General features: G+C 61.8%; 1 protein-coding gene across 2 annotated transcripts in view; it reads right to left on the reverse strand.

The window, feature by feature from the left end:
* Nucleotides 1-3576: 3576 nt before the first annotated feature.
* The window catches only part of MRC2 (mannose receptor C-type 2), a 48830-nt gene continuing 34137 nt past the window's right edge, over nucleotides 3577-18269 (reverse strand). Inside the window, exons 10-30 of one of the 2 annotated variants that reach the window (XM_051825102.2) lie at nucleotides 17685-17800; nucleotides 16799-16947; nucleotides 16230-16447; nucleotides 14905-15047; nucleotides 13547-13649; nucleotides 13289-13427; nucleotides 13143-13178; nucleotides 12755-12915; nucleotides 12582-12649; nucleotides 11901-12001; nucleotides 11341-11483; nucleotides 7549-7663; nucleotides 7272-7435; nucleotides 6990-7098; nucleotides 6451-6689; nucleotides 6181-6349; nucleotides 5921-6070; nucleotides 5674-5793; nucleotides 5346-5525; nucleotides 5004-5030; nucleotides 3577-4880 (exon numbers count right to left, since the gene is read on the reverse strand). In XM_051825102.2, coding sequence (XP_051681062.2) covers nucleotides 4660-4880; nucleotides 5004-5030; nucleotides 5346-5525; nucleotides 5674-5793; nucleotides 5921-6070; nucleotides 6181-6349; nucleotides 6451-6689; nucleotides 6990-7098; nucleotides 7272-7435; nucleotides 7549-7663; nucleotides 11341-11483; nucleotides 11901-12001; nucleotides 12582-12649; nucleotides 12755-12915; nucleotides 13143-13178; nucleotides 13289-13427; nucleotides 13547-13649; nucleotides 14905-15047; nucleotides 16230-16447; nucleotides 16799-16947; nucleotides 17685-17800 — 2871 coding nt within the window. In that variant the 3' untranslated portion in view covers nucleotides 3577-4659. Of the gene's footprint in view, nucleotides 4884-5003; nucleotides 5031-5345; nucleotides 5526-5673; nucleotides 5794-5920; nucleotides 6071-6180; nucleotides 6350-6450; nucleotides 6690-6989; nucleotides 7099-7271; nucleotides 7436-7548; nucleotides 7664-11340; nucleotides 11484-11900; nucleotides 12002-12581; nucleotides 12650-12754; nucleotides 12916-13142; nucleotides 13179-13288; nucleotides 13428-13546; nucleotides 13650-14904; nucleotides 15048-16229; nucleotides 16448-16798; nucleotides 16948-17684; nucleotides 17801-18269 lie in introns of both variants that reach the window. The other variant, XM_051825101.2, reaches the window with a different exon arrangement.

Consider the following 18269-nt stretch of genomic DNA (forward strand, 5'->3'; position numbering starts at 1 on the left):
TGCCGCGCCGCCTGCTTATTTCTGCTATCACAAAGGCCACGGCCAGGCGGGGGGGGGGGGGGGAGTGCAGCCCATAGCCCCCCTCATCTTCACTGCCTGGAGATGACACCTCCTGGGCCCCGTGAGTACCCGCTTGGGACCTGTAGGTGCGTGGACGCTGCACCTCCCCTGTATTGTGTCTTAGGGCCCAAAGACCAAGTCAGGATTTGGGGTTACAAAAGAAAAAGGTCAGAGAAAAAAAAGAGCATGAGAATGAGTGTGCCTGTGTGTGTAAGAGGTGGAAAAAAGAGACAAAGAGAGGTCAAAAAATAATAAAACGCAGAGGAGACAAATTGAGACGTGGAAAAATGTTCCACTCTGTGACAGTGGCCTGGTCCCAGAGCCGCCACATCATATGGGCCCAGTTAGAGTGACGAGTCAGTGACAAACCTGCAGGTGCAACCAGGTGGCCTGGACCCGCGAGCAGGCGAGCCTGGGGTCGCCTGGCAAAGGAAAATATCTCCCTGATGTAAAAAAAAATCTCCAAAGCCCCAAGTTCTTCCCCAGCTCGGGGGTGGGGGAGTGGGGGAGTGGGGGAGGGGATGGGCCTTTATTTTTTAACTGAGCTGTAAGGCTGACTAAAGATTTGGCCAGGAGCCAGCGCTGAGAAACGTGTGAGAAGGGACGGTGCATATTTTAAAAGGAGCTGAGGCAGGCTGCCAGCTCCGGTGCACGGCGGGGGCGTGACCGCCGGCTTACATCAGAAGAGCGGCGGGTTCTTTGCAGCTGTGCCCTTTCTATGGGAAACTATTTCAGGATGTGCCCACACAGCCAGGAATGCCTGCCCTAAGACGCAATCAGGTCTGGGATGGGACAGACGGCGCAGCCTCCCGAGCACCCCGAGGACCGGGGCTGGCCCTTGGAAGGCAGCAATGGAGTCGGCCATCCTCCTCTCGGCGCTGGGCAATTACTTGAGAATCTTCCAGGGGTTGAGGCCAGCAGGTGGAACCTTCGCTGCCGGGCCCCAGGGAGTTCAGTCTGGCAGGGACAATGGGGTCCCTGTCACCCAAGGCCATGCCCCCAACCCCGCGTTTTGCAGAGTGAGCAGAGATGGTAGAGGCCTGCAGGGGGCGCGCCAGGGAGGGGCACGCTGTCGGGGAGCCCCGTGGGAGTGTTCCTGTGAGGGCTCCAAGTTGAGTTCTGCCAGCAGCCGGCTAAGAAGGTAGCCCGTCTTTGCACCCGGCAGCGCCTGCAGCCAGAACGCCTCCAGCCGCTGCCCTCCGCCCGCTCTTCCTCCAGGCTGGCGTCCTGCCTGCTTCCTGGACAAGGAAGGCCCGAAGTCTGCCCCTCAGATGGTGCTGCTGCCGGTGGGAGCGAAGATGGAAGGTGGCTTTTTCCTCCCATCCCGTGGGTCAAAGGCCTGGCCGGAACACCTGGGCGCTTCCAGCCCTGGCTGGCCTGGCTCCTCTCCCCTTTCCTCCCTCTGTCTCCCTCAGCTCTCTGCCCTATGCCTACACAGACTCAAGCCTGGTGCCCAAGGCAGGCTGGCTGGGCACCAGGAGAGCCATGTGCTGTGGCTGGCTGGCTCCTGGCCCCTGCGGCCTAAAGGCGCCGCCTGCTGGGCCCTGCCAGCTCTGCCAGGACACCTGGGAGGAGGCTGGGCGAACGCCCCGCCCCGTTCATTCATGGATTCTGGAGCCGTCGCTGCCCGGCCAGGTGGCCAAGGCTGGGCTGGGGTAGGCCTGCCAGTGCAGGTCGGGCACAGCGCCTGGCAGACGGTGCCCTGTGCCCAGGCCCACCGCCGCCCAGCAGGGAGCCAGCACACAGAGGAGGTGTTTCATGCTTACGAATGAAATGCACAGGGAGTGGAGAGCCTGTGCCGTGTGCCCCAGCAGAGCCAGGGCATGCTGCATCCAGAGGGCTGGTGGCAGGGCCCAGAGCCACCCTCCTGCTCCCCCGAGAACTGCAGGAGTGTCCCTGTAGCCGCCACCCGGACAGCCGGAGCTCCCCTGCCCCACCGCACAGAGGCTAGAAGGAGGTCTCTGTAATGTCTGCAGGTGGGGGTGGGGCTCTGGTGAGACACTGGTCCCCCAAGGAAAGCAGAGTAAGGTCAGGCAAGGTCGTGAGCCCAAGCCCTAAGCGGGCTCTGCCCTCCCCTCTCCCGAGCAAGGGCCAGTAGGCACTTGAGGGCCGCTCCCCAGCAGGACTCCCAGCTGCCGGCCAAGTGGTCCTGGAGTCCCGGCCCCGGCCCGGGCACTTGGCTCACAAAGGGAGCTGAGCTGCGGGTTTGGAGAGAGAATGAAGTGGGTTAATCATTAAGGACCTCTCATAGGCCCGGAGCTCCCTGCCCGGAGTTGCCAGGCCCTCCACAGGGTCCTGTTACTACACAGGGGGCAGGGCTGGGGGAAGGTCCACCAGGCTGGCCAGGTCTCCCCACTTGGGACCCGGGCGCCCATCCACCTGAGCCCAAGAGTCAAGCACAGCCAGGCTCCCAGGCCCTCCGAGCCGGCCTGTGCCCAGCACGTGTCTACCATGCCCCCAGGCAAACACAGGGTCCGCAAAGCAACAGCAGAGAGGCTGTGGCCTGCTCGGGCTGCCCTGCCTGCTCCTGGCCTTTGGTTATGAACCACGTGGCTGCAGCTGGCTGCTCAGAAAGGGGGAACTATATGGAAATCAAGAGCGGGCAGCAGCCCCAGCGGCTCCTTGAACCCGGCCACTGCTGCTGGCCCGACGCAAACCAACCTGGCGCTCCGGGCAGGCAGAGCGTCCTTGTCAGCCTCCCTGCTTTCCCTCCCGCTCCCCGCCCGCGGTGACGCCCACACCCCCGGCCAGGCCGCTTTGCCACTCCCACTGCACATAAAACGTCCAAACCCAGCCGGGCCATCTGGGCCTTGGGCACCCTGCCACCAGCCCTCCCTCCACCTCGCCCCTCCATGTCCCCCTTCGTCCTGCTCCTGGCCTCCGGGGTGGGGGCTCCTCTACCACGAAGCAGAAACCAGGACGGCTGCACCCATGCCCTGGGCTGGTCCTCCTCTGGGCATTTAGCACAATGATGACAGTCAGCCTTGTGTCCCGCACCTTCTGAATGAACAGCCAATGAGCTAAGGTGCTTCCCCCAAGGACAAAGACGAACTGCATAGCAGTCGGAGGCAGGTACAGCGGCTGCCCTGGAAGGACAATGCTGTGGACGCCCAGGGAGGGCACAGGCACCCCAAATGCTGGCCAGGGAGCCGCAGGCTGGAAATCCCAGTAACAGCTGACGGCACGGAGCGCCTGCTGCCCAGGCTCCAAAGGCACTGTACTGTGTGTTTTGCACCATCATCTCGCTTAACCCCCAAAGACCCTTCCAGCCGCCGTGCAGGCGGGCCGGCCTCTCCCACTCCCAGGAGAGCATGGCCGCCTGGGCCCACGGGGCTGCCCGTGCAGCGGGCAGCCTGGCTCCCACCTTGTCACCCACCTTCCCCAGGAACAAAGAGGAAGAAGAGCAGGCCTAAAAGGGTACAGAAGCGAGAGTGCCCCCAGGGGGCCCAGAGGGAGAAGCAAATGGCAGGGAGGTGAGGAAACTGGCTCACAACAGGACAAGCAGAACCCTCTCTCTCAAGCCTCTTACAGGTGTTTTATTTGTTTGCTTTTCTTTTTTCCTTTTTTTCCAAAATAATGGCACATTTAAAAAAAATCAAGAACTACACAAAAGGGACCATGTCTTGGAGTCCGTGTTCACATTGTCCCATTCTGGGGCCCCAGGACTGGCTGCACACTCCCTCCCACCCCCCACCAAGATCCCCACCTCCAAGGGGGGCGCTCAGAGCGCAGGCGCAGTCCTCTGAGCCTCACCCAAGCGTGACACCTGCAGCCGGCCCTGGGCACCTGCTTCTCCCAGGCCCCCGGTTGCAGGCAAGCCCCTCCCCTCTCTCCAAACCAGAGCCAGGAGCTGGACGTGATAGGGAACTTACTTCTGTCCCCACAGGGGACTCTTTCAGGGACGCGGCCCTCCCCTGCCCGGCAGGAGGTGACACCCCAGCCCTCTCTCCTTTGGGAGGTTGGGGTGTCTCTCCCCAGTCCTGCACCCAGCCCAGCAGACCCCACACTGGGGCCCTGGTTCTCAGGCCTGACCTACCCAGGGCCCTCCTGCTGTGCCCCACAGCCTCCCCAGCAGGCACAGGAGTGGGGTGCCCAGCCCCCTGAACTGACCCCCATCAAGAGCAGGAGGGCTGCCCCAAACCCTAGGACCCAGGCTCAGAGGGCAGGCTGGGTGAGTCGGGGGCAAAGGGGCAGGGGGAGGGGTGCAGAGCTGAGCCCGCCGGGTGGGACGAGAGAAGCGACAGAGGGAGCTACCCAGGGGACAGGGAACCTCTGCGGGCTCTGCACCTAAGGGGGTCCTGGTGGGCGTGAGGGTCGACAGGCCTGGGCGAGGGGCTCTGGTGGGAGCAGCAGCAGTCCCTCTTCCCCCTTCCACCCTGCCTCTGGTTACCCTGGGGCACAGGCCAGGCGACAGGACTGGCGGCCCCCACCCCAGGGGAACACAGTGCACTCTGCCCTCACGGAGGGCAGAACCCCCAGCCCCGGCTCCCAGCAGTCACTCCCAAGGGCCCCCTCCACAGCCCGAGCAGACCTGGTGCTGGCGGGGGGCCTGGCTCCCCAGCCTTCCTCCTGCCCCCCGCCCTGCCCATGCCCTTGGCTCTAGTCTTGCTGCTCGTTCATTTCCATGTCGGACACCAGGATGTTCTTCTCAGTGGCCTCGCCTGGGCCGGTGCTGCTGCGGCTGTAGCGGGCACCCTCGAAGGCCCCCCGCTCGATGCTCTGTCGCCGGCGGTAGAGGATGAGGGCGGCGGTCAGCAGGGCCAGGAGCAGCAGCACGGCCATCAGCACCACCACCAGGGCTGCGGGGTTCTCCGGCAGGGCTGCTGTGGAGTGGGCAGGGGACATCACGCTGGCGACCCCGCCCGCCCTGCCTCGGGGGGGGGGGCGGGGGGAGGGCAGGGCTCCGGCTCCAAGGCTGGGGGTGGGGGGGGAGCTCTACTCACCTGATGGGGAAAAGCTGCTCTCCCCCACTGTGGGCAAGAGGGAGGGGCTGGTTAGTGACAGGCGCAGCACCCATGATGAACTGAGCATCGGCGCTTCAGCTTCTCATGGCGTCGGCGCCAGCACTCTATGAGCTATGCACCATCAGTATTCCCATTCTACATATCAGGAAACCGAGGCCGCAGAGTTTAAGTGACATTCTGGGCCATGGAGCTGCAGAGTGACGTGGCCAGGGCTTGCCCCCGGCGGTACCTCCTCACCGCCACAAAGCCACAAGGGTGGGGCGGGGCCACGGGCGCTCCCTTCTTCCCATTGCCTGGTCGGGGGCGGGGCGGGGGGCTCACCGCGCGGCAGCTTGCAGACGACGCCCATGGTGACGTTGGCGCAGGCGCCGGGGCGCCACAGCCCGCTGCTGCTCTGGATCCAGTAGCAGCTGTTGTGGCTCAGCATGCTGGGGCCCAGGCCGGGGGGCCCCCAGTTCGAGTAGTTCACCACCGTGTTGTCCTGCCAGACCAGGGTGCCCCCTACCGGAAAGAAGGCACTGAGGGGCGTGGGGGAGGGGAGACAGGTGGGGCGGGAGCAGGTGGGCGAGGGCAGCACCCCCACCTCCACCTCCCTCGCCAGGGCCCGGGGCCAGGCTCGGGGCACAGAGCCCCAGCGCGGGGCACCCACCTTTGGGGTTGAAGTTCATGCCCAGCCAGGCGCCGCGACTCTGGCCCTCGGAGCTCTGCAGGTGCTCCCAGACAAACACATTCTCCATCTCATCCAGGATGGACAGCACTGCGCCACCCGCTGCGGGCAGGGAGACCCGCGTCAGGCCATGTGCGCGCGTCCTTGCGCGCGTCGGTTGCCAAGGCCCACGAGGGACTGCGGGGCCGCGCGCGGCGTTGGGCCTGGGTGTTTCCCCACCCTCACCCACCTCTCTGGCAGCGCTGCAGCGCCTCCTTGTGGCCCAGCAGAAGCTCCATGTGGAAGGAATAGCAGTGCTCCCGGAACGGAATCCAGGCTGAGTCGGCCAGCCCCTGGGGACAGCTGCCCTGGTAGCTGACTCTTCGGAAGGGAGGGGGCCCTGTGGGGGCGCAGGATGGAGCAGGTGGCCCAGCATCCCGCCCCCCCCCCCCCACCCAACACCGCCTCCGCCCTGCCCATGCCTCCTCGGCCCCAGCGGGCGGCACTCACCCCTGCTGACCCCACACACAGCCCCCTGCAGCTTGGTGTCACAGCTGGTGGTGCGCCAGGCCCCGTCCAGGTCCACGTAGGCACAGCCCCCTGGCTGCTGGGGCTCCCCGTCTTGCCAGCTCACGTAGCTCAACGGCTCCTCTGAGACCCAGGAATAGCGCTGGGAGCCCTGGGCACGCGAGGGCACGGGGCGGGAGGGAAGGGAAAAGTCAGGGCGCACGCCGGGGTGGAGGGGACGTGGCAGGGCTGGGGGCAGTGGCAGAAGCCCACCTCCTCACTGGCCAGCCCGATCCAGAGTGGCGTGCGCAGCCCCCGGGCAGCCTGCGTGAGGAAGGCCTGCGTGTAGGGGTCGGGCACGTGGGCCAGGCTGGCGTTGTGGCTCTCACACAGCAGGAGGGCGTCTTGCCAGCGCAGCGGCTTATGCAGCAGCCGGAAGGTGCCGTTGAGGTAGGAGAGCTCCGTGCCCGGCGCCGGGGGCGTGGCTGCCGGGGATGGGCTCAGGGAGGGGTCTATGGGGAAGGGGACTGGCGTGAGGCCAGGCTCTGCCTCCCTCTCCCTGTTCCCAGGCATGAGGCTGGGGGACACCGGTATCTGGCAAACATCAGCTAGGGAAACTCAGGGCCTGCCAACCCTTCACACAGCCCAGCACCCAAGTCCCCAAGCCTCTGGGGATCCCCTGGGTGCTCGCTGATGGGCGCCTTGTCTTTCTGCCCGTCTGCTTCCAAGCGGGTCCAGCATGCTGGGGATGGCCCTGGGTCCCCCTGGGGTCCAAACCCAGGGCAGCAGCCCAATGCCCTGGGGACCCGCACCTGTGCCCTTCTGGCAGATGAAGCCATGCGTCTCCTCCGTGCAGCTCCGATCGTCCCAGCGGCCAGTGAAGTGGGCTGAGGGGCTGTGCAGGACCACCGCACAGCTGGTCTGGGGGGAAGGAGCTGTCAGGGGAGCCCCAGCAGCTGTCCCCCCACCCCCTTAGGCCACTGCCCTGAGAAGGCTGCTGGGTGAGCAAAGACGCCAGAAGAGGGGAGACCCAGGGGCCCAAGGCAGTGCCACAGGCCGGGGCAGCGGGCTGTGGAGGGGAGGGGTGTCCTCACCGGCTTGTTGCCACTGGGAGCAGGGCTAGGGCCAGAGGGCTCTCCGGGAGCCCAGTTGGAATACAGCAGTGGCTCCTGCTCCACCCACTGGAAGTCCCTCTGCGAGGCATGGAGGCCAATCCAAAGGTCAAAGGTCACATTGGGCAGGCTGGCAGTGATGAATGCTGTAGTCCCCAGGAAGACACTGGTGAGTGACACACAGGGCAGCCCCCCTCTCGCTCTGCTCCAGCCACCCAGCATCTGAGACTACCAGGTCCTCCCCTTGGGCGGGCCCTACCTTGCTCTAAGGGGTTCGCAATGGTGACCAGCTGGGCCTCCTGCTGCTCACAGGAGAACTGTGCCTCCGACCACTTCACCCGGTCCTGGGGGTCCTGGCCCTGGATCCGGAAACACTGAGGGGGCAGGGGGAGGTGTGATGTCCAGCCCAACCCTACCCCCCACCCCATGAACCCGGAAACCACGTGGCGCATCCCTCAGCAGCGGGTCCTGGGGAGGCTTCGGGGACCATGAGGACAGCAGCTGGGACCAGGGCATCTGGGTGTCCAGGGAAAAGCCTCCCCCCCACCTTACACAGCAGATTCACATACACCTGCCCACCCTCAGGTCACCGGGAGGGTTCTTTGGGCCACCAAGGTTCTACGGCCTATGCCAACGGCATATGGGCTGGGCAGGGAATGAGTATTGGCTGAGATCTGTGACTGTGGACGCATTTCCCTTTATGTCTGCAGGGCCCTGGAGGCAGCAGCTTCTGCGCTGTCACTTTGTATTTCTCTTTGCTCAACTTCTGTTTGGTTAAAAAGAACCCTGTGTGGGAAGCCTTTGATCCCGTGCAGACTTGGTTAGCAACTCTGCTCAGAGGGGAGGTGATGGGTGAGGCAGGGTGGGAGGAAGCTTTGGAGCCAGAGACGGGGGTGGGGGTGGGGGGTGAGATCCCAGCTCTCACTTGAACTTGATGAACTCAACGGATTCTTCTGTGAACTGGGAATAAAAAGGCCTATCGTTTGGGGTCATTTTAAGGATTAATGGTGCAGGACAGACAGCAGGTTCAACCAGTGACAGCTTTCACTATTTTTTTTTTTTTTTTTTTTTAGACAGGCAGAGTAGACAGTGAGAGAGAGAGAGACAGAGAGAAAGGTTTTCCTTTGCCGTTGGTTCACCCTCCAATGGCCGCCACGGCCAGCGCACTGCGCTGATACGATGGCAGGAGCCAGGTACTTCTCCTGGTCTCCCATGGGGTGCAGGGCCCAAGTACTTGGGCCATCCTCCACTGCACTCCCTGGCCACAGCAGAGAGCTGGCCTGGAAGAGGGGCAACCGGGACAGAATCCGGCACCCCGACCGGGACTAGAACCTGGTGTGCCGGCGCCGCAAGGCGGAGGATTAGCCTAGTGAGCCGCGGTGCCGGCTGTTCCAGTGCACATGGCAGGCTTAGGGCAGAAAATTGGAAACCCAGAAAAAATACAAGTGTTTTTTTTTTGGGGGGGGGGGTTGTCATCAAGTTCATAGATTTGATTTCACAGACGTTCAGAGCCATGCTAAGTAGCAGAATGAATCATAAAATGAAAAGCAACAAGGTCCCACCAGGATCAGAAAGAAGTAACAGCGAGGGGCTGTGGGGTAGCGGGTTAAGCCGCTGCCAATGGTGCCAGCATCCCATATGGGCCCTGGCTGCACCACTTCTGATCCAGCTCTCTGCTCATGCGCCTGGGAAAGCAGCGGAGGATGACCCAAGTGCTTGGGTACCTGCACCCACGTGGAGACCCAGAAGCTCCTGGCTCCTGGCTTCAGCTTGGCCCAGCTCTGGCTGTTGCAGCCATCTGGGGAGTGAACTAGCAGATGGAAGACCTCTCTCTCTATCTCTGTTGACTCTGACTTTCAACTAAACAAATAAGTCTTTAAAAAAAAAAAAGAAGAAGAAGAAGGAAGGAGAAGGAGAAGGAGGAGGAGGAGGAGAAGTAACAGGTGAAGGGAGTGAGTGTTCAGTGCAGGCCACAGTCACTCTGGCCTCCGTGCCAAGTGCACCAGGCAGGAGCCTAAAGCTGTGGGAGAGGCAGACCCCCAGGTACCTTTGCCTCCATCCGAATGGAATGGGGATGTAACTGAGGGCCCAGAACTGAAGGGCAGGTGCCAGGGGCCCTGGAGGGAAGGGGCAAGCAGCCCCACATACACCAGTACCCCCGACCCATGGGCTGTGAGTTCCAAGCTCCCCTGTGTACACTGTGAATTCTTCCTACAACTGTGTCGAAGGTTAATTTACCAGTTGGACATAATGAGAGACCAACCACGACTAATAATAAAGGAGAACGCCTGTAACGACAGACTGCAACAGAACTGCCGGCATCACCAGTCCCGCACACTGGGACCGTTAGGAAGTAAAGGCAGGGCTACCTGAATAGAAGTCCCTCTGATAACCCAGACAGCTACTAAGGGGCTGCAGGGGAATAGCGGGGACACCCTGGACCAAAGGATGATTCTCGTCCAGGGTGGACAGGGCGGGAAGGTTGCTATTTTGCGACTGAGGACGGCCGGCAGTGTAAAATGTGTAAAGTGATTTTCGGTGTTTTCAAGATCATGGCTGACTGCAGGAAACTGAAAGCGTGGGAAGCAGCTCAGGGGAGGATCCTGCGCTTTTCCACGGGGCAGGAGCCACTGGTGTCGCGACCGTGGCCTTTACTGTGATCTCCAGTGCACGGGTAAGATGGGCAGCGGAGTGAGAGCACCAACAGCGGTGATGTGGGGGGTGCAGGCAAGTGTTGTGTTCTTCCTGTCTGTATTTCCAAAGTTCTGTCTGTCTGTTCACTGGAAAAGGTGCCGATACTGTCTTGAATGCTCTGAGGAGGGCGGTGGGGGGCCATGACACGGGGGGCTGGTGGCGTTCCCAGGATGACCAGGACTTACGGGTTCCTGTTCTCTAGCGGGAGCTAACCCACCCCCATGACAGGGCTGTGTGGTCTTAGAATGTCCTGCCAAGAATCCGTGGCACACAGGGAAAAATGTCCACCTTCTCTTTTTGGTATAAGCTCTTTGTCAACTTCTGGGTGAAAGCAATCAGGGCTCCGACATGAGCCCCTGGATGTAAAAGGAGCCACTTTGGGAAGAAGGGCTACGCAAGGAGCACTTTGAAAACAAGGTTAGACATGCATCTGTCCTGGGTGATTTTACCCCAAACTTTCCTATCTGCACAAACACTGGGGAAGAGGATTTACTAAATGTTATTTTTTTGAAATCTTCTAAAGACCTTAAGAAGAAAAAAAAACCCTCTTGACCAGGTCTTCTGATTAATTTAGAAGGCAGATGGGAAGACAGAAATTTACTTGCCAATTTTGAAACAAAAAATCTTTGTCTGATCGATGGAAGGGCTGGGAACCAGGAAGAGGGGTTTAGAAAGCTCAGCCAGTGACAGACACACTCGCTTCACTTTGATGGGTGTGGGTTTGCAAAAGATCTTTCCCGTGTGCATGCTATGCACATTTTGGAACCATTTGAAGTTGTAAGATCTATGACTCACAAATCACAAGTGTCAGACCAAGATTTTTTAAAATAATGGAGAATGTGCGATCCCATTGCTCTTATTAAAATGGATCATTTTTGGTTGAGCACAAAAATACATTTTCATACCAGTGAGAAAGAAATTTTTTAATTAAAAAATTATTTTAAATCTTTGGCTCGTGCTTTATATAGTTTTGCTCTTGTGCATATTTTACTATGCATGACATTAGTCGCATTCGTATGGAAATAAATGTTTTATTCACATACATATAAATAAAATGTACACACACACACGGTTTGGGTATGCCTGCTCAAGGTTCTGTCTTACTAACTGGAATTTCAAACTGGAAACTCACCAAGGTAATGGGACAACCTTGCTTCCCGGGCATTAGAAGGAGCTACCACATTGAGTCATTTTCTACAAAGTCCAGCCCTGGCACTGGGGCCGTGTCAAAGACTGGCGGGTTCCGGCAAGACACCATGATTTGGCGCTGCCAGACGGCCAGGACTCCCCAGCTTCAGCCCTCCCCGGACACATTTTCTCCTCTCACTCCCCTGGGTGCCCCTGCCCCACCTCCTACCTTGTTGAGGAACTGGTTCCAGCCAGAGGGGCAGCCCCCCACAGCCGCGGGAGGCAGGTCTGGGAGCTGCGTCTCTCTGGTGCTGTTACTGCGCTTGCAGACGTAGGGCAAGGCTGTCAGGCACCTCTGGTCCCCCCAGTCTTCTGTGGAAAGGAGAGAGGAAGGCCCGGTGTTTGGGCTGGAGGGGAGGGTGCAGTTAGGCCGCCCCGCCCCCGCCAGAGTACCTGAGTTCAATACCCACCTCCAGCTCCTGATTCCAGCTTTCTGCTAATGCAGATCCTGGCAGGCATGGTGACGAAGGGGAGGGGAGGCGGTCACCCCGGAGCAGGGCAGGCCAGGCCAGGCCAGGCCAGGGCTGGCAATACTCAGCCTCAAGGAGGCCGTGCTGGGCTCAGGGCCCATGGGGCCAAGCCCACCCCTCTCCGGGTCTGGCCCTTCTTGGGTTGTGGAAACCAAGAGAATGAGAAGAGACTGGTGGTCCTGCCCAGGGTCACCTAACTGCCACCCAAATCAGCCCTCTCCATGTGCCTGTGCCTCCTCCGCCCCGAAAGGGCCCTCACCTCGGCTGGCTGTCATGTACACGCACTTCTTGTCTTTGCCGACGGGCCGAGGTTTGCCAGGAGCCCAGGAGATGAAGTTTATAACGGAACCATCCGTCCATCTGCAACGGCACCGAGCCCTGGCTCGACTCCTCTGTGTGTAGCAGGCAAAGGGGCAGGGAGGGGCCCAAAGGCAGGGGCTCGGGGGCTGAGGAGCTGCTGAGCTCACAGAGGAGGGGTCCCCAAGGGCCCAGAGCCTTCAGTTAAGCCCCGCCTGTCCCCAGGCCCTCATTTCTCTATGCCCGAGAAGCCTTAAGCAGGCGTTGAGAGCAAAGATGTGCTCAGATCTCCCTGAGCTCCTGGTCCTTCCTGCCCAAGACCCCCATGCAGCGGGCACTGCTGGGGGCTGCCCTGGGGGCCCACACGCAGGGCCCACCTTACTGGCCACACTGAACACGGACACACAGGAGCCACCGTTACACCACACCTGCCGTGTGCTGGGGGCTGCACCCAGGACTGCACTGCTAACCCTCACCCCAGTCCTAGCAGACAGCCTCCTCCCTCCCACCTTCAGGTGAGAAAATCCAGGCCCGGAAAGGTCAATCACTTGTTCCAGTGCACAAGCCAGCAAGGGGCAGAGCGGGATTCAGACGCAGCCTCTGAGCCCGGGCTGGCCTGCTCCCACACCCACAGGGCTCCTACCTGAAGCGCCCATCACTCTCCGAGGTGTGCAGGCCTATCCACCAATGCTGCTCCTGGCCCCGGGAGAACTGGGGGAAGCCGGGCGGGCAGGTGAGGTTGCGCAGTCCCCTGGCCGCCCATTCCGCACCTGCCCTCTCCCAGCCTGCGGCCCCCTGCACCCTCGAGGTTCCCACCTTCTGCAGGTTGTGCCCCAGGAAGTCCAGCTCGGCCTGGCTGTGCACGGAGGCCAGCTCGGCCTGGAACCACGTGCAGATGCGCTGCGCCTGCGCCCACGCCGAGTGATGCTCGAAGAACTTGTACTCGGCCTCCTGGAAGCGCAGCCATTCCCGCCGGCCTGGGGAGCAGCGCGGCGTGTGGGAGCCCCGGCCGGACCCCGGCGGCGGAGGCACAGGCCCGGGCGGGCAGGGCCCCTGTCGGGCTCCTGTTGTGGGTGCCCTGAGCCAAGCCCACCCAGTCCCCTTTCTCTCAGCGGGCACCTTCGGCTCATTCGACCCTGCTCCTGAGCTGTCGCCCCTTCCCGGCCCGGGCCTCCGGGGTCGCGGGGTGAGCTGGGGGCCTCACCTTGCGGGCTGACGTCGGGCTCCCGCACGTCGACGCCTGCGGGGACAACGTGGACGGAGCCGCTGCAGGGGGAGGAGACGCTCCGCGGACCCGGGCCCCGCCGCCCGCCGCCTGCCACGCCGCCCGCCACGCCGCCCCCGCCTGACCTCTGGGGATCTTGCAGATCCAGTCCAGCTGCGTCTCGCACTGCATGGCCACCCACTGCAGCGAGGCCAGGTCCAGCACCGCGCAGCCCCGGATGTCGTCGTTGTCGTGCCGGCTCCGGTCGAAGTTGTGGTAAGAGAACTGGAGGGAGGCAGGGTCTGAGGCACCGGACCTGGACCGCTCTCCTCCGTCCGCCTCGAAGGGCCTGCCCCGGCGAAGCCCCGCCCCCGGCCCCACCCACCTCCTCCGGACCCCCTCACCCCGAGGCCGTCGCTCCAGCGCCAGCTCTGACCCGCAGCGGGGTCACGACGGTTCAGGCCCATCCAGAACAGGTGCTGCTCGTGGATCTCGGGCTCTGATTCACTTCACCACCCGGGGGCGGGGACAGAAGAGAGGGCAGGCGTGAGCGGCAGGGTCCCCAACGCGCCCCCTGCCCCTCCGCTGAGACCTGGGCAGGCCCCAGGGCCCGAGGCCTCTCCGCGTGTCGCGCTGAGCGGCCCACACACTGTGGGGCCACTTTTCTAAGTTCTGCCCCCAGAGAGCCCTGGGGGCTGCTGGCTAGGGGTCCAGCTCCAGGAGCGGTGGCTTGGCCCCGCTTCCCTTGGCTGCCCCTGGGGGCTGATGTCCCCCCCGGGGAGTTAGGAAGGGCAAATCCTGTGACCTTGGTCTGATAACCTGACCTCTGTCCACTCTCAAGAGTCCATGGCCACTTCTCCCAGTGTGGGCCGGATGTGGGGAGAAGGGAGGCCCCTGAGCTGAGCTGCAGGAACTCTGATCAAACAGTGGGATCTTGAGCTTGCTGGGAGGAGATTTCCCTGGAACTAAGATCTCAGGGAGCCTGCAGCCACCCGGATTTCCCCAAGGCTAAGGGATTCTGCGTGCCACGGACGGCCATGGCGTGGGCAAAGGCAGTTGCAGCCTTTCTCCTCTGCCGCTCAGGAGCGGGGGTTTATGGGAGGGTGTGGGTGAGGGAGACCCAGGGTGGTCTTGGAGCAGCCAGTGGAAGGTTTGCAGTGGAGGAGGAGGCAGTCACTTCTCTAAAGGGCTGTGGGGGTGGGGGTGGGGTGCTGGTGAACCGTACAGTCTTGCTGTGGGGGTGGGGAGTGCTGGTGAGCCACACGGTCTCGTTGTGGGGGTGGGGGTGGGGCATGCTGGTGAGCCACATGGCTTCACTGTGGGGGTGGGGGTGGGGTGCTGGTGAGCCACAAAGTCTCACTGTGGGGGTGGGGGGGACATGCTGGTGAGCCACACAGTCTCGCTGTGGAGGTGTGGGGGTGCTGGCTCACCACACAGTCTCGCTGTGGGGGTGGGGGTGGGGCATGCTGGTGAGCCACATGGTCTCGCTGTGGGGGTGGGGGGCAGTGCTGGTGAGCCACACGGTCTCCTGCACCTGCGTGCATCATTCCAGTGCGTTCTCCCCAGGCTCCGGACCACCGTAGCTACAGAAGGGGACAGGATGGTCCTGGCACCAGGCCACCCCAAGCCCTCAGACAGGCCTCTCTGAAGTCACCTTCACTCCGCCCGCCCCCTGTCCCATGTTCAGCAGAACCAAGCACCCGCCGGCCGCCCCACGCGTGCTCGCACACATGTGCAGACAGCCCCATCCCAGGCTCAGTACCCGAAGATCTTGTTAAGCATGTTGGCCACAAAGTGCTCCTCCTCATAGCTGGCCAGGCTTAGCAGCTGGGCTCCCAACTCCTGGCAGGCCCTCTGGGCCTGGATCCAGCTCTTCTTGTCCTGCAGCCGCTCTGAGCTGAACACCTGCAGCAGCACAGTCCAGCTGTCTAGGCTGTCCCCTCTGGCCACCTCCCCAGCAGGGCCCCTGCTGCGCTCCCTTGACAGTGACGGGGAGACCTGGGCTGTAACCCCAGCAGAGCCGCAGCAGAAGGCACCCCCCCCCCACCGCTGAACTTCCACCTCTGCACATAATAATGGCCCTGGACTCCCTTGGGAACTCCCAAACCTCGCAGGACGCAAGTCTCCCCAGTGCTGGTCTAAATGAGTTTATTTTAGCTATGCAATTTTTTTTTAATGCTTAGTGATTTCTTTATTGATGATTAATTAATTTCTTCATTAAGAGGCAGAGCGACACACAGAGAGAAAGCTTCCATCTGCTGGTTCATTCCCCAAATGACCACGACAGCCAGGGCTGGGCCAGGCCAAAGCCAGGAGCCAGAAACTCTATTCTGGTTTCCCACATGGGTGGCCGGGGCCCAAGTACTTGGGTCATCTTCTGCTGCCTTCCCAGGTGCATTAGCAGAGAGCTGGGTTGGAAGTGGAGCAGCTGGGACTCACAAAGCATTTTGATATGGGACGTCAACGTCAGTGGCCCCAGGCTGAGCCTGACGAACAGCCAGGCCGGGACGGGCACTGTGGTGAAGCGGGTTAAGCCACAGCATGAAACGGTCTCATCCCGTGTGGGAGGGCCCAATTCGAGGCCCAGCTACCCCATGCTTCCAATCCAGCTCCCTGCTTCAGTGCCCGGGCAGCAGCAAACGACGGCCCAAGTCCTTGGGTTCCTGCCACCCATGTGGGAGACCTGGATGGATTTCTGGGCTCCTGGCTTCAGCCTGGCCCAGACCGAGCTCTGGCAGGCATTTGGGGGAGAGAACCAGTAGGTGTGGCTGATGGCGTTCTTTCCTCTTGTCCTTTCTCCTGCTCTCTCACTCTGCCTTTCAAACACATAAATCAAACTTAAAAACAAACAAACAGAAGAGCCAGGCTGGCCCCAACATCTGGGAACCTCTGGAACCAGAGATCTCTGTTTCCTTGAATTCCTGAGATGTTTATTGAACAGCTACTATGTGCCGGGCCTCCGATCCCACCCGAACCCAGCCCTGTGTGCAGTCTGGGTGCTGTCTGGATGGTGGCTGTCCCCTGAGGTCCCCGGCAGCCTGTCCTTGTCCGCCCCAGGCTCCCTCCCATGCCAGCAGGCTGCCCTACCTTATAGCAGTGCCGGAGTTTGGGGTCTGAGGCCCAGCTCTGGGGGCAGGAAGCGGTGAGGCTGGGCGTGGGGTCTGGCCCCGGCAGCTCTGGCGTCACTGGTGTGCCCAGACTCTGCCGGCAGATGTAGCGAGCTCGGAACGAAGTACAGTTCTTCACCTCCCACAGTCCCATGGCGCTGCCTGTGGCCAGGGCCACGCAGCCCCCACGGCTGAAACCTGAAGGAGACAGAGGGTCACCCTCAGGCCGAGGGGGGCTCACATCCCTGCAGCCCCAACAGGAACCAGCTCCCCGTCTCTGCAGGATGCCCTTCGTGGGGTCCAGCCCACGGGGCAGAAGGGATCGGAGGCACAGCCCCAGCTCTGTGTTTACACACTGTGGGATCTCAGGCAAGTTACTCCCTGTTGTCTGCACCTGCAGAGGCCGCTCAGCTGGTAAACAGCAGCTCCCAGGCACCGGGCCTCGCTGTGCACACGGGCAGCGGACAGGGGAGCCGCCGTGGCCGCCCAGCTGCACCAAGGCCAGTGGAGGCGGGGGGGGGGCATCCATGGGCCGTGGGAGGGGCTCACCGGGCTGGTCGCGGTTCCAGTGGGTGTACATGACCTCGTCCCCGCTGAGCCAGCAGAAGGAGCCAGTCCCATTGAGGTCCTGCAGGGCCGTCCAGAAGTACTCGCCCTCCCAGTTGTAGATGAGGCTACTGACGAAGGCCTGCTCGAACCTTCGAGAGACGGGAGACGGCTGGTCAGGGCCGGGAGCGCATCCCTCACCCAGCATGCCCTGGCCACACACCAAATGCCATGCCCGGGAGCAGTAACTCGCTCAGGAAAGTGGGGACCCCCGAGGGCCCTGCTGCTGACTCACGGAGCAACCCAGCTCCCCCATCTACTGTCCATACCGCAGCCTTGCTGGGAGGAAGTCAGAGAAAATCTGACCCAGCCAAGGTTTGTCTTTCCCAAAGCCTGCACTAAACCTACCCTGGCCCCGCCCCACACCGGGGCACTACAGAAATGAGAGTCATTTGGCAATAAGATCTTTTAAAAGCCCTCGAGGGGCTGGTGCTGTGGTGCAGTGGGCTAAGCCTCTGCCTACAGTGCCTGCATCCCATATGGGCACCGGTTCAAATCCCGCTGCTCTTCTTCCAATCCAGCTCTCTGCTGTGGCCTGGGAAAGCAGTAGAAGATGGCCCAAGTCCTTGGGCCCCTGCACCTGCGTGGGAGACCTGGAAGAAGCTCCTGGCTCCTGGCTTCATATTGGTGCAGCTCCAGCCCTTGCGGACATTTGGGGAGTAAATCAGCAGATGCAAGACCATTCTCTCTGTTTCTCCCTCTGTCTGTAACTCTACCTCTCAAATAAGTGATATAATAATAATAGTTATAATAATAATAATAAAAGTCCTGGAGCCTGTTGAGGCTCAGAGGACCCCAGCCCCTGGGCAGGGGCACTCAGGGCAGTTACCTGTTGGTGATGGTGACCAGCTGGGAGCCGTGGTCGGTGCATAGGCGCCGGGCCTCGCTGTAGGTCACTTGGTCCTCTCCCAGCCAGTAGCAGGAGGGGCTGTGCCATGTCCAACCCTGGCTCGGAGAGTGGGCGGAACAACATCAGTGAGGAGGACCACTCTGGCCCGAGCTCCTGAGTCGTGGGGCAACGGGCGGGACGCGGGAGGGACAGAGGGCTGTACTCCCTGTCACTCCCCCTCCCCTACTACAGTGGTCACACTGGGGTGTGGGCATGGCTCACAGGGTGGCTCCTGCGCCCGCCAAGTGAGCCTGCCAGTCCCGGTCAGCCGGAACCCAGAGCGGAAGAGCTGGGGTGAGATGCCAGAGGGCAGAGGGGTCGGGCTGGTCCTCAGCACCGTGGAAAAGTGGGAGCACGAGGGGATGGGTCAGCCTGCCGAGACACTCAGGCACCGTGTACCAGACCCCAGCCTGGTGTGAGCCAGCCAAGGAGGGGCAGACAGGGCTGGGGGCCGGAGCCACACCTCCCACGGCAGCCTCTGCTCTGCTGCTCCGGGCCACCCCACCTCCTGTCTCTCTGCTGCCT

This window comes from Oryctolagus cuniculus, chromosome 17 (genome assembly GCF_964237555.1).
Source record: "Oryctolagus cuniculus chromosome 17, mOryCun1.1, whole genome shotgun sequence".
Classification (NCBI taxonomy): Eukaryota; Metazoa; Chordata; class Mammalia; order Lagomorpha; family Leporidae; genus Oryctolagus; species Oryctolagus cuniculus.